The 14,868-nt window shown below is 39.4% G+C and overlaps 1 protein-coding gene across 2 annotated transcripts in view; it reads right to left on the reverse strand.

Annotated features, from left to right (window-relative positions):
• Window positions 1-14,868, reverse strand: part of CNOT10 (CCR4-NOT transcription complex subunit 10) — a 36,445-nt gene that overhangs the window by 2,200 nt on the left and 19,377 nt on the right. For both annotated transcript variants that reach the window (XM_055707564.1, XM_027814805.2), the window contains exons 11-17: window positions 12,430-12,551; window positions 11,597-11,773; window positions 8,888-8,968; window positions 3,749-3,862; window positions 1,774-1,904; window positions 1,070-1,105; window positions 832-959 (exon numbers count right to left, since the gene is read on the reverse strand). In XM_055707564.1, the coding sequence (XP_055563539.1) occupies window positions 832-959; window positions 1,070-1,105; window positions 1,774-1,904; window positions 3,749-3,862; window positions 8,888-8,968; window positions 11,597-11,773; window positions 12,430-12,551 (789 nt within the window). The remainder of the gene's footprint in view (window positions 1-831; window positions 960-1,069; window positions 1,106-1,773; window positions 1,905-3,748; window positions 3,863-8,887; window positions 8,969-11,596; window positions 11,774-12,429; window positions 12,552-14,868) is intronic.

Below are 14,868 nucleotides of genomic sequence, written 5' to 3' on the forward strand. Positions count from 1 at the left end.
GTGCTGCGGAGCCCATGCACAGGCACCTACCCACTCCTAAGAGGCCTTGGGAGGAAAATAAGCAAAACAAGTGCCTGAAGCGGTTAAGAACCTCACAGAATTTGAACTTGTTCACCTACACAACTACTATGAAGTAATTTGGAAGACTGCTGTTTCAGTTTGCAGCTCAACAAAAACGCATCCGAGTAGTTTTTCTGACAGATAGGAATGGCTGCGAAAAAGAGACTAACATCATCATGGAAAGACTTTGGTCCCAGCCATAAGAAATAGCAAATGACACAGGCTAAGCGAAGACAGAGTTTCAAAAGCAGTACTTGAGAATTCTTGGGACAAGAAGCAGGTAAGGACCCTACCACCAGCAGAAGTGCGGTTTGTTCTCATGAACCTAAAGTTAATAGCTTAGATGGTGAGTTATTAACTGATAAGAGGGAAGTAAACTCAAGGTCCTCAAGAACTTTTTCCTCTGAAATAGAACCATTACTAGTGGACCATTTAAAAATACAAACACAAACAAAGCAATAAACCCCCCACCAAAACAACTTAGAAAAACTGAAAAGGCTTCCTAATCATATTCCATTGTTTTGGTATGATCTAAGGAAAAAAACCAATAATGCTTCCCATAGTGGTACTGAACTATTTACACAAGAAATATGGAATTCTTCATTTTACGTTACTAATAGAGATTGGTTCATAAAGGGAAGAGAGCTGCCTTCTGAGCAAAGTCTGCAAATAAACCTGCCTATGAAATCACCAGGATTTGCTGTGGTACAAATGACACTCTGAAAGAAGTACGTTTGTCCCTAAAGCTGTCTTGAGTTTTGTTTTTCATACCTGATGAAGACATTTTCGAGCTTTGTCATATTCACTCCTCAAACAGTAAGCACTTCCAAGGTTAAATAACATCATTGTCCGTGCAGATGTGACTGAACTGGGGTAACACTGTGGGGTCTGCTTGCCAGCTGAAATAAAATAATAATAATAAAAAAAGTCTCTTTTTCTTCTTACACTTTTATTCCGAACTGGCCGAGTAAGTTCCTGTACTCTGCTGAGTACAACGGCTGGTACTTACAAGATTCCATTGCCTCATTCTCTCCTTTGTCAGACCCTGCAAAGAAAAAAAACAAACACAAAACCCATCATGTTCTGTGAGCTTTTTAAAAGCTTGTTACAAAAATAATACAAAGATACAAACTCACTTCTTTCTTCACAGTCTGACATTAAAGAGGAAAACCATAACAGTTTGCTCAAGAGTTAACATCACTTAAGACTTCCTATCTCTAATGTTTTGCTTTTACATTTGTGGATGAATGCAGTGAAGTTTAAATTGCAGACATAACTGACATCAGAGCTGCTGTAGACTTGACTATACAGATGGGCTCTGAAGTATTTTTCTGTTACAGAATAACACTCCCAATTGGAAGCACTGCAAGAAGATTAAGATACAGATTAACTAAATTCTTCCCACTCTTATCTCTCACTAAATGCAATTTTATCTTCAAACAAACCAGAAGGCTAGAATATTCAATTCCATTTATGTTACAGAATTAGCCACTTCAAAGGAACACAAACACACAAAAGACAAACCAAACACAAAGTAGGAACGAAGGCAAGGAAAACAAAAACACGGCAACAGAAACACAAACAAAAAAGCCCCGAACAACCGATGGTGTTAAAACAAGATGTCTTCATCATCATTATATTTGTATATAGAAAGTTACAGCAGGAAGGCAGCTGAAAGCACAACCAGTTGTAATGAAGTGTAGATTCATTAACCTTGATCCTGCTCATTTGAAGAGATCCCGAGGGAAACATCAGTGACGTTCTCGGGGTTCAAGTGAGTGATGGCATCAGATATTCTGTCTAGAGAGATGAGAGCCTCCGCTGCATACAAATGCCCAAGAAACCTACAACAGCAAAGAGTTAGGTACAAATGTCAGCCTAACAACCCCCACAATTTCTTATACATGACAAACCAAATGTAGTTTTTAATGCAAACACTTGGAAACTATTACTTGAAATACTTGCATGGAAGTTAGCTTGCTTATGAAGTACTGTCCTAATACCCGGTTCTGCCATTTGCTGCTTTTAGGCACTAATGTTGTCAAAAAATATGCATCCGAGTAATGACAATTCATTCATACACAGGAATTGCTGTTCCAGAAAGACAGTACCTTGGTATGGCTTTTATCTTGGAGACTTCAAAAAGGAATCCTTACAAAAACACCGCAGGATACAGATACATCTACAATTTGCGGTGTTAAGTGACTTTATGCTCAAAAGCTAATTCTGTAAGGTAGCTGCATTTCTAAGGACAGCAACTCTAGAGGCCTGTCCATGGGGCACAAACACGTTCCCAACTGCAGATTTTGCAAAAGAATTAAGCAAGTCTGATGTTTGGCACTGGTAGTTCAGCTCAGCTAATCAGCAGCTTTCCTTTTCAACTCTGGAACAGAAGGAATCCTGTTGATCCAGAGTGTGTAGTTAGGTCACAAATATTTATTCTGAAACAAAAGTTGAGCAAAAAGAGTTCATGCTTGTTCTGTGCAGCTGTATACAGTACACTTCAAACTGACTGTACAGTTTGCAACAGATTACAAAACATCAGGTAAAGGATCAGTCGGTTATCCAAAATAATTTCTGCAATTCAGATCCAATACAGCAAACTTAACTTTCTACATGCAATTTATTTCACTTAACAGGAGCAGTTCAATATTGCTGATCTGCGCAAAAGCCTAGTTTCCTGGGACTGAGGACCATGGCTCCTTATCTTTGTAAAAACCTGTCTTCTGGCATTTCTTGCATTACATAATGGTAACACTGCCCTCATAAAATTATGTGTTACCTTGTAAACTCCTCTAAAATCTTGCTTATACAATGACTGCGTAAAAAGATGAGCTTCTGCAGTAGTCTGCAGCGTGGGAGCCAAAGAATTTCATTGGCATGGGCTATTACGGAGTATACTGCCAGCATATAAAATAAGCACAAGTTAGCTTACTTCCCACAAGGACATTACCAGTTTTGAAAAATATTACTGCTTTAAAAGTCTGCTGTATTTTATCCTGTATATGACATAGGAATTAAATGCACAAACAAGGTCAGAAGGATGAAGCTAAGCTGGGTTTTTTGAATTTGCACAGCTGTATGAGAATTGGTGGGTAAAAATGGAATGAGCTTTAAATATCCTTCCAAAAAATACAGTGCCAAATGAGACCTGGAAAAGAGAAACTGAAGAATGGAACCTATATAAGCTACAGTAGCAGGTGAAGTGACAGTCCTGCACACCCAAGACCTGGAACCCTACTGACTGAGCAAACCTTCCCCTCCAGGGCTGTAGTTTCCTAAGTGAACTTTCAGCAGCACGTTGGTTTGGGCCACCGGCTACCCCCAGCTGCTCGTTCCTGCCCTCTGTGCTGTGCCAACACAAGCACGTGCAGCCCCACAGTGAATCAGGACAGAGACCTGACAGCCATGCCACTGCATGGCAACCCGTAGCTGGAGGTTAACAAATAGCAACAAAAAGCAGCAATAGGTTCCAGATTACATGGAAGTCACACACAAAGGAGGGGACTCACGTTCCTGCGTGTCAATGAACATTTAGGTAGGGCTTCGACAAGAACAGGAGCGGGCCAAGCAATTCTTTGCATCAGATACAGAATTGGCAAGCAGCTACAGACATTGGAAGCTTCAACTCAGAACTCTCCAGCAAAAAGCAGGGCTGAGAAAGAAGAAATGACCGTATCAGACTTACTTAAGAGACCCTGACAGCTTTGGTTGCTGAAGAAGTTTATCTGCATGATTCAACGCCATAAGGTTATCACCCAAAGCCAGAGCCACGTAAGCACTACACGCAAGTATTGAGCACCTGGAGGAAGGGGAGAAAAAAAAAAAAAAAAAGAAAAACAAAAGGGAAGGGGGAAAGCCAATGTTAAACAGAGAATTCCGTGATTCCAAATGCAGCTGTTAAATTTCTTTCAAGTGCTGAAGAAACAAATCATAAACTTTCAATAATATCTTTGCATCAAGGCACGAAGTAAAGGAGCTAGTGTTTCATAATCTATGGCCTCAATCCTATTCACTGAATTAGGAAATATACACATTGTGCTCTACAAGTGTAAACCAAGGATGACCATGGCATGCTCAGCAAGATTTTGCAATTTTGACCACAAATAACAGATGAAAAAAAGATGGATGTCGCCACGTTTCATTTTTCTCATGGACAGTTTCCCTTTCTCCCCCTCTTGTTATGCATTTTGCCTTGGACTCTCATCTGTACTTCCCTGCCTTCCCCCGCTTCTGCTGCAGCAAAGGGCAGCAGATTTGTGGATTGTACCTTACAGAAATCTACAGACACACAGTAGCAATCAGTTAAGTTGTAACATGTTTCACTCTCGTACTGTACAACGTTTGCACACAGGGAGACAATAAACACTGGAGAATTTGGTGCTTCCAGTTTTGTGTTCAACAGAGAGCTGTAACCCGCTGCCAGAGACTCCGACTGATCTGTGGCATTTTGTTGCTGTCACAGGCTTTCTTATCTTTCCAAACCCACAAAATCTCTGACAGTTCCTGTAATGAAATCTGAACTACTCGGATTTTCCATCTTCAAACAATAACCCCACGTCAGGATGGCATCATTAGGCCCGGCTTTATACTTTGTAATAACTCCCCACCCCTCCCCAAACACGGCACTCGGGGAGGGGATATTTTCCACTTCACAAGACATTAGTCAGTGCAGGCTGCCTTGTCCTCGGGGCACAAGCCTCTGCCCACCATGCCTTGCTGTAAGCACGGAGTCTGTCCTTCTCCAGGGAGGAAGAGCAGATCCTCTTGGTTGGGAGCGACGGGAGGAAAGCCTCCGACTCTCCCGACAGTAGGTGGGCTATTACCATGCCAACCTTCTGGCAACTGTCAAGCCCACTTTCAGTCCAGCAGTAAGTCATGTAATTCATGGCAGGACCTGGGGTGCCTTTATTCCCCTTTCCCAGGAGGCATGCTCCTTAATTATGCGCAAGAAGGATAAGAAACTCCTCCAGTGTTTCTCCCTACCCCCCACTTCCTCTCCACCGTGCCCAGATGTCACATCAAATCTGAACACATACAAAAGCTTGAGAGAGGGAGAGGAAAGCTTCCCCAGCTCAAGTCCCAAACCTAAAATATTTCTGAAAGGTTACGGCTGGGGAGGGGGAGGGAACAGGGGTAAAAAAAAAAAAAAACCCAAGAAAAAACAGCCCCCCCCCCCGTAATAACAGCCTGCTTCTAACCAGTCTCTTCTCATCTCTGCCTCAAAGTAAGCAGAGATGCTCAGCATCACCAGCTAAACACCCTTAGACAAAAGTCAAGGCCTGCAGAGCTGGCTGCTACTGCCCCTTACAATAATAGGAGGCTTCTATTTCCCACAACTTCTATAAAGCCTATTTTTATTTCTGAATGTTCAAACACAAGATGCACTCTGATCACACAATAGGTAAGTCCAGCAAAAACGGAAACCTGCTCTGCTCTCAGGACTCGTCACTGTTTAAGCCATGTAAGAGCTGGGAAGATTCCTCAGCCACAGCCACCTAAAGAGGAAAATATTCAGGTTTTCTTCCCTGCAGTACTGTTCTCGCACATTTGGATCCATTGTTGAGCTGGCTAAACCAAACGCTCAGGAGACCTGACAGCTAACCGGAGCAGAAGAATTGCACCACAAGGGAAAAGACAAACTAGTTTTTCACCCCGGTCAGGATTCTGACAAAACTCCACAGGTCGCCTTTGAGCACGGCAGACTTCCAGCATCACTGAGCCTCCGCATGCCCTAAATAAAACTGCCTTTGCACTAGGAAAAAGAAAAATGTTTTTTTAAACTGCCAGATTATGTCAAACAGCCTCTTGCATAGGTTCAGGCAACAAGATTTGTCAGCCCACACAGACTGCAAGTTTACAGAACCCAAACTGCACATCTGACTTGGCTTATTTCTCAGGCAAAGGGTGAGCCAGGGCAAATCCAGTTCTTCAACACTTAAGATGAAGGCACCAAAAATGGCACTTCTAAATCATTTAGAGAACATCACCAATCTCAAATAATTTCAAATAGCTAACTAAGCACAACAGTGGAGATAAACCATCTACTTTTTAACTTTCAACGCATGCAAAACAATCCAAAACATTAAAAAATACAGAACGCAAATGGTGCTTACCCTGTGGGGAAATTCAGCACCAGCAAAGGGGAGATGGGGACTAACTATGCAGTGGCTGAGAGTGAGGAAGAAGAAACTGCTTGGGGGATAATCACTGCAAGCTTCCATTATCAGCACAGGGCCAAACAGACCGCCGAAACCTTTAAGTGGATAAACGAGGCAAAACTGGGTAGGTGTGGAGAAGAGGCAAGGTATATTGGTGGGCAATGGTGGTCCTTACAGTACTGTGAAATTATCAGCAATGCTCTTGGAATACCATATACAATACTAGGATATGCACACTTCAAAAATATGTAAGTAAATAGAATAAAGCCAGCCTAATAAGGGACTAGAGATGGCCAACAGAAAAGTCAAATGAAAGGAAAAAAAAAGTAAAATTGGTTCACATGCCTTATAGCAAAGCCTTGCAGTTTAAATCTGTTCAGGACAAAGCAGGTGATCCATCTATTCCTTTATTTCTAGCTGCTTTGAAGGGAAAAATTTACATTCCCACACAAAATTGTTCAATATAGGGAGAAAAAAGCTACAACAAGATCTGTGGCTATCCATCTCAACTTTTACAATAAAATCCACACAATTTTCCCAACGTAGTACTGTGGTCTACCAGAACTCCTTTACTTTTGATGTATCCTAACAGTGTTGGGTCGTTCCGGCACACTGAAACATACCACAGGCTGAAGCGCACGGTAAGGGATGCGGCTTCTCAGAGGACGAGAAGTGAGGAGCAGAATTGTTTAGAAGAAACTCAGAAGAAAAAACTGGAGTTTCCACTACCTATGCATAAATTCTTAGCAATATTTGGTGTCCTCAGACTTCTGCTTGTCGTTTTTAAAACCTTGCAATTGAATTACTGCTTATTGTGAGAACAGTCTGCTCAACTAATTTGTGCACAAGTACCAAACTATACGTATGATTAAAAATACCGTCTAGAAAAGGCTTATTTTAAGAACTATTTAGGGGCACAGTTGATCAGTTATTTTAAACTTGTATTAGGATGTGCAACTGTACAAAAGCATGCAAAAAAAGCATTTAAATTGCCCATTTCAGGTCTAGAAGTAATCCAGTGACTTAACAGGGAAAGTTACTGAATACAATACTGAATTGAACTGAGGCCTATTCCTCAGAATAGTCCTTGCCAATATTCACAACTTTTTTCTAAATTTTCCCTGAATAGACAAGAATTTTAGTTTCCTCACTTAGCTCCTTAGTGAGCAAGACTACTGAAATATACTAACACTTGAGTGCGATGTACTTTGCTTTTCACAGCTATGTGCAGAAACTTTGAAGAAGTTTTAGCAGGACCACTCCCTAGGGGTGTTTCGTCCTCTGGATTTAACCACCAAATCAAGTACTGCAAAAAAATAAACCAATGCTTTTCCTTTCCTTATATTGTGTTCTTTACCAGAAGCAGTGTAATTCTTGCTAAACTGCTAAGTTTTTCCTGACATGTTGTCAGGCTTCATCAGCAGATAACAACAACTGATTGTGAAAGACTACATTTTTTTTTTAAAAAAAATTTAAAAAAAAAAATCACAAAGTGACACCACATACTTTTGACATGTGGCAACCACATTTTCAACAGTTAGGGGGAAAAAATAAACCCACCAGCAAAACCCAAAAACCCAACCAAGCCAGATCACTGCTTTTAATTCAGTGCTTTCTATTTTTGAGTAGCATACTCTTGTACCACTTGAGAATAAATAATCAAGGTCTCAGTAACATCTCCTAACAGATTCCTGCTAAACAGCTTTTAAATGAATACAAGTACATTTGCTACACATAGTGGAGCAAAGTAAAGGTTAAACTGGTCATTATAAAACACAGGTTACCTGGGGTTAGGCTGGAACAGAGTATTTACCCAAGAGTTTAAGTGGGAAATTACTGTATGCTTTGTCCATAATGGAAACTTAAAACAGATCTCTTTTTTCTGAGCAGGTGCAAGCTTTACAGTAAGGGAGATTTTCAACAGGCTGGCAGCCACCTGAAATAATTAACATTGCCAGCAAATGATAACCTTGTTGGGGAAAAGTAAAGAGATTCCAGATAACGTGATACTTACTTAGACACATGTGAGTTATTCTGTTTGGAAAGCACTCAGACTGCTGAACAAGTAGTTTAAGGATCTTTGAGAACAGGAAAAAAATCTACAGTCACATTTCACCTGTGTTCTTCCATGGGGAGGAAGTCAAATGCCTGGACAAAGGCAATTTTTCTTTCTATTTTAAGCGAACTACAGATTTATTCCTGCTGAAAGGAGGACCGTTCTCATTTGAAAGCAGCATAGCTGCTTTTACAGCTTTCGTATTTTTTCCCCATCCAACAAGCATATAATGTTGTGGGAGCTGAATCAAGGCCTTAAAGGGCAAAGGTACCACACAGTAGTTTCCACCCCTTCCCCAATCACAACAATCAGGTTTTTTGCTTTGTCATTTATGGGGCTTGATTTTTTTAGTTTTGCCCAAGATATTAATAATGGGATCAAACAGACTGATCTACCTTCTGAACTGAAATTCTGGATTGTTTCTATTTGTTCTGAATCAAAGCCCAGAAGAAAGGAAGCACACATATTTGAAAAAAGGCATCCTTAGATTAACAGCTACAATTCAATGTTGCAAGCGCCTAAAAAAAAAGAACTAGGAATGACACCAGCATCATAGCACAGTTTAAGAGGGGGCTCATTTAGTGGTGAATATTTTGTATTATTTACTTGCCTTAAATTTTCTAATTCCTGTTTCTTCAAAGGTGAAGAAGGTGGAGCTGCAATGAATTTATCCCCTTCATGACTTTTATTGCTAGAATAAAAAAAGTGTATTAATTATAAGGAGCTACTATAAATAATTTAAGTTATTAGTGTAATAATCATTGACATTTACTCACTCCATTTAAAAGGACAGCAAAAATTCTATAGCCTAAATACCAGGGAAATGGTGCTATGCAGAAACTGAGGCACATGCTCTTATCCTAACTGTCTATTTGAGAAGGAAGAATGAGGACATTTGTGACTGATAGACCAAACAACCCACACCACTCTCCACAGCCTTGAGTTATTTTTGAAGTTTGGTGTAGGACAAGAACTTTCAATTGGAGATACACAAACCTCACTGCATTTGTAGCTTCTCTTCTTTTAGCCTGTAAGAAAATCAGTAAACTAGTTCTCTCCTTAGACAATTTAGAAACATAAATATTACAAAAATATTCTAGAAAAATAACCCAAAGTGCTACAGCTTCCTTTAGACTTCTAGCTACTTCTTACTTTTATTTATTTCTTTTTTTTTTTTTTTTTTTTTTTTCACTAAAATTCCACTTTAAGATTACATTTGGCTTTTTTTCGGGGAGCAAGTATTCACTCTATTTAAAAAGTATGCAACTTTGCTCTCCAGTCAGCTGAAAGAATCTTCTTCTGGAACGAGAACTGAAGAGACGGCTGACAGCTGCACCTTGGCAGAGAGAGACACTAAGGTTTAGAAATAGATTAAAAAACCCAGAATTGAAACTGAGTCTGCCTGCTTAACAAGGACTTTTGAATTGATGTATTTTTGAATCTGTTTATTAGAAACAGGGAAGGTAACTCTGACTTAGACCTTCAAAACAGATAGCAACAGACTCCAAGGAAACCTGTATTCAATACTGTTGCAGCATATATACTTCATGCCTTTGCCAAAAATTAGATTAAAAAAATACCCTTAACCACTGAAAGTATTCAGTGTTTTCTTGTCAACAAGAGAAGAATCTGCTTCACAGTCAGCCTGCTCAATTAGTGGGATTTGCTTCAAAACCATCCTGTTCAATTAGTGTGATTTTCTTCAAATGCCTTATATGTTTTACTGTTCTCTCACAGAGGGTCCCTTATCAGAAGGAACAAATCCTTAGAGAACCTTTCAGAACGTGACACACAAATTCATGAACAGCCTGCCTTGTTGCCAGATATTTTGAAATTGGCAATGACCACTGGGAGACACAAGGGGGTCTTCTAAAAAAATTTTTTTTTTTTAACCTGAAGAAGCATCTGGTTTCGAAAACAGAAGGTATTAAAGGATCTTCCCATACAGGGCATGTTTTCCTTTCCTCACTCCTACAAAAACGCCCACCACGCCCCCACCCCCCCCAACCAAAACAAAAAAGGAGGTCTTGTCTGAGTAAGACCTATCATTTTGTTTTCATCACTGCCCTTTCATGGGTCTCATAAGCTTAAAACTGAAGTCACATTTAAACCAGAGGAGTTTCGTCTCAATGGGCTGCTTACAGCTTACCAGGGGAAGTTAGTTCACAACCTCTGACTTCAGAAAGGTAAAAAGAAAAAAAGCGCATGCACACACACACATGCACGCACATGACTTTTATAAATCATTTGGTCACTTGACATGAAAGATTGTCATTGGGTAAAAAGGGTTGCAGAGAAAAGCCTTCAAATATGGCTGTAGCAGTAACAGCCACAGACCCCCAGCCCTAGTCTATCTCCAGGCAACCTCAGAATATGTGAGGATGCACCTTGTGCCCATGCAACACAGCACACGTGCAGTAAATCCTGCCATGTGACAAATGAATCTTACCTTCTTAAAATTTATCTATACTTGGGTCTGACAAAAACATATTTTTTCATTACTCTTCAAGTAGTTCAAGTTCTAACATAGCCACTTTTTCCAGAACAGTTATTGTAACTCTTCCCTTCTCAAAATGGTCATTAAATGAAAGCAGAGGCTATGGCCAACAAAGCTTAGAACGTATCAGGATCAACACAAAAAAATTAAAACACCTTCCTGCTATTTAACGTTTAACATACATTGTATACAAGTTACTTTTTCTGAAGCTTTAAGGAGAAAAAAGATGATTTTTCTTAAACTTTTTTTTTTTTTAAAGTGTGATTTATTAAGCAATAGCCCCATGCTGCTTTCCTACTTCTCTTCTAAATCTTGTTTTAGACTTGAAATGGGAAACTAACACAACAAAGCGTACTAAGGCTGATGAATGTCAAATCTGATTACGGGGAAAAGTTTACAACTGAGTTGCTGGGCGTTTATATATTGGATCAAGTATATGGCACACGTGCGCACACACACAAAATCACTGTAACGTGAAACTTCACTTACAATTAGAGAAATACCAATATGCATGGTGGGAGGGTGTGGGAAAAGATAACATTTGCAGCACCAAAAGAAAGATGGCCAGTGAAAAGAAGAATTTCAGTGTCTAGCTTAAAGTTGTTAGGAATGGTAGGAATCAACTCAGTATTTTATTCTTAAATTAGCATACTAGCAATTAGTGTAATGAGCTGTCAAACAATTTCCTTAGATATCCCACCACTGCTAAAAGAATTTACAAATGTGTTATTTTTCTCTGCTGGCCAAACAGGACAGGTAGCAGACACAGACTGTCAGCCCAGACTTACTGTGGACAAAAGGTTTATATGCAATTCCGTTTACCTGCATGCTTCACTGCTTTCGCTGTTTTCTGTATTTCCCCCCAGCTGATTACTAGTTTTAGATCCATTTTCCTGCTTTGGCTCCTGCTGATCTTCTGGCAGTAGCAGCAAGGCATTTCTTAGACAAATTGCTGCAAATTCCATACTGGCTACAGGTATTGCTGAGGACTGCCCATCACTTAAAGAGACACAGAAGTTAACTAGTGAGTAGCAATCCCACTAAATTAAAAAAATAAAAGCAGAGCTCTACAAAGATCTGAATGCAGAGAAAAAATTATCCTAAAAAAGTTGAATTGTGTTTAATACAACACATTTAATTTAAGAAAATATATGTATCAAGCTTGCTGTTCTTATCTATGGAAAGCACACCACAATGCCCAAATAGAGTGGACAGATTCAACCACATAATTACAAGAAGTTCTCTTGTTCTTCTTGACTTCACTTCTTGAAGTTTTATGGCAGACCAACTAGGTTCTTCCTGCACTTTTCTGAAGCAGATTACTGAAAATACATACTTTTAAGTGAGAAAAATAAGGACAGATGTAGCTAACTGGAAATATAAATTTCAGATAAATCAGTTTTGAGCTTTAATGCCCTTCTTAGTTACAATGAATACACAGTTAAGCCCTCTGCCGGACACCATAGATGAGACATCCAAATGATTAAGTAGGACTCCTCAAGCACTTTAGCATGTCTCTCTTTTCACTGCATTAGTAATGCCAAAATAAACAGCAATCCCACTACAGTTTTAAAGACTCCTGATGAAAAGATACTATCCTTAACAAAGCTACGATAAAAAAAAATAAATGAATAGCCCATGGAAAACATACTTACTTATAAACAACATTCTGTATTGACTGGGACGCTAGGACTATCTTACGGTGATAGCCTTGACCTACTATAGATTGCACAATTCCCTTTTTGCTGGGAAGACCTTTAGTCTCTTGTTCTGATGTCTAAAAGGAGAAAGAAAAAAAAAAAAGCAGCCAAAACTGAAATATCAAGGCTGTTAAATGAGAGCTTGACAAAATAAGTGAAAGCTGGAAGACGACTTTGAACCCTGCTAAAATGTCAGAATTAATAGTTTATATGGGTACAATTTTAAATCTTAAGTACCATGAAGGATCAGGCACCTTCTATTGTCTTTTGTTGCAGAGGGATTTTACTGCAGTGTAACCACAGATTAGTTCTGACAGCTTGTCTGATAGCCTACTGACCTAGTTTCTCCTCTGTTTTGAGAGCAAAAGAACAATGAACCAAGTCGTATTAGAAGAACTGCTAGGATACCTAAAAAGAAATCATATGATCTGCCAAATAATATTCAGAGTTGGCACTCTTAACGCTTGCCATCTTCTCTCCCTGCTTACACAGCATTCAAAGCGCTCTCTGAAATAGCTGCTCTCAAACTGTTCCATGGGGAGCATGAAGCAGAACCACAACACATGCAAAGCTACATTACATTAACTTGTTTAACAGACTGTTGAGTATACAGGCATTAAGGAGGTCAAACAAACTCAAAGCACCCTAATTGTCAGCCCCAAGAATTACCTCTACAACATTTAATGGGGTTTATTTAGCTGTTTTACCATGAGTCATCTTAACAATTTTGTTGGTAAGTGAAGTTAGTGATGAAGAGTCGCACTTGTAAGGAAAAATTATCCTAAATCTGTATTTTGAATAGCTATCAATTTTCAGAAAATGTATCAGAATCTATCATGAAGAAGGATATTGACATTATAATAGCATTTACTGTCAAATAAAAAAATACATACTGTGAGTTTGGATACGAAACATGTTTCTGCAAAGGTGTGAAAAGAACTGTAGAAAGGGAATCATCTTCCTTCTATATTTTATAAATTAAAATACTAAAATGGGTGAAAATAGCTTTTTAAAAATTGTTTTACTTTTCTATATGGTGTTCAGAGCATAAATGTGAACCCATACTTAGATATCAAGGAATATTATTGCAAATAGAGTTACAATGTCAAATTAAACACACTTGATTTTAGGGCCTCACTTGTTATGTTTCAAATCCCTTGCATAATTTATAGACACTTCCACCTTACCTTTAACATTAACAACATCCAAAGCTAATTTTCTTCTTGTAAGATTACAAATTTAGGAAACAGCAGACTGTTTTTGTGACAAGAAATCAAGCTGTCTGGTACACCACACAACATAACAACCGTAGCAGGAAGAAAGCCAGGCTTCAGGAGCCTGGCATAACCTCCTGCTTTGGCTTGTCTGCAGTAAACAAGGAATTGCCCGATAAGGGTCTGTATTTCCCTTTTCTAGACTGCAAAACACCATCCTCATAAACAGAATTAGCTTTGGTTTTTGCCAGAAAACCTATTCTAACCCAGTCTCTCATACCCAGCTTTCCACTAGAGATGATCAGCTGTGTCTTCTTTATCTACGTGTGACTTGAAACAAGTAGTATAGACACAGAAAACTGCAAACTTAGTATGAAGAAAGCTGTTCTTCCTGCATTTTCTCTGCTTTATAAAAGTAAGTACTCAGAACTATCTGACAACAGCTATCATACACAATATAAGTCAGTCCATCTTGGACCGAAGACTCTTGAAACCTCTATGCTGTGCCTACGAAATGGGGATACTAGCAAACCTCTCCTATAAAGCTATAAAGCCATTAATATCTTTCTTAAAAGTTCTGAAGTAGAGATACCAAAATAACGAGCACCATTGAAATTCACAAGGTAAAATTTATGAATATTGTATTGTGAAGGATTTGGCTAGGGTGTAGTAAATAAAAGTGCAGAGGCCACTCCGAGAGGGAAAACAATGAGAATTTGGGGGGCAGTGGGATAAAGTGAATATAGCCATTTGTTCAATTGATCCCACCCATCCCATGCACCGAGCGAAATGGGCACACTGTGGAAACTACTGCACAGGATCATGCAATCATAGATCGCATCGTCACGCCCACACACACGAGGGGTGAATTACAGTTTCACAAGGAAACAAGTACAGCGTCTCTTAATTTCACAAACATACGATTTTAGTGCAGTTTTCTGTTCAAAGAAAAAACAATCCTGTCCCCACCCCTCTGTATTTTAACATATTCATGTTTAACAATAACGGGCTTATCCTAAACAGACATGAATCAACAGGTTGAAACCAAGAAGCCCCAGAGGACATTCAATACCATCTGCTGTCAGTACGCTTCCACAGACTTTGGCTATGATCACCATAGCTTCAGGATGGAGAAGGCTGATCTCTGCTTCCTCAGCCTCTGCCCCCTCCGGGCTAGCCA

This window comes from Falco cherrug, chromosome 4 (genome assembly GCF_023634085.1).
Source record: "Falco cherrug isolate bFalChe1 chromosome 4, bFalChe1.pri, whole genome shotgun sequence".
Taxonomy (NCBI): domain Eukaryota; kingdom Metazoa; phylum Chordata; class Aves; order Falconiformes; family Falconidae; genus Falco; species Falco cherrug.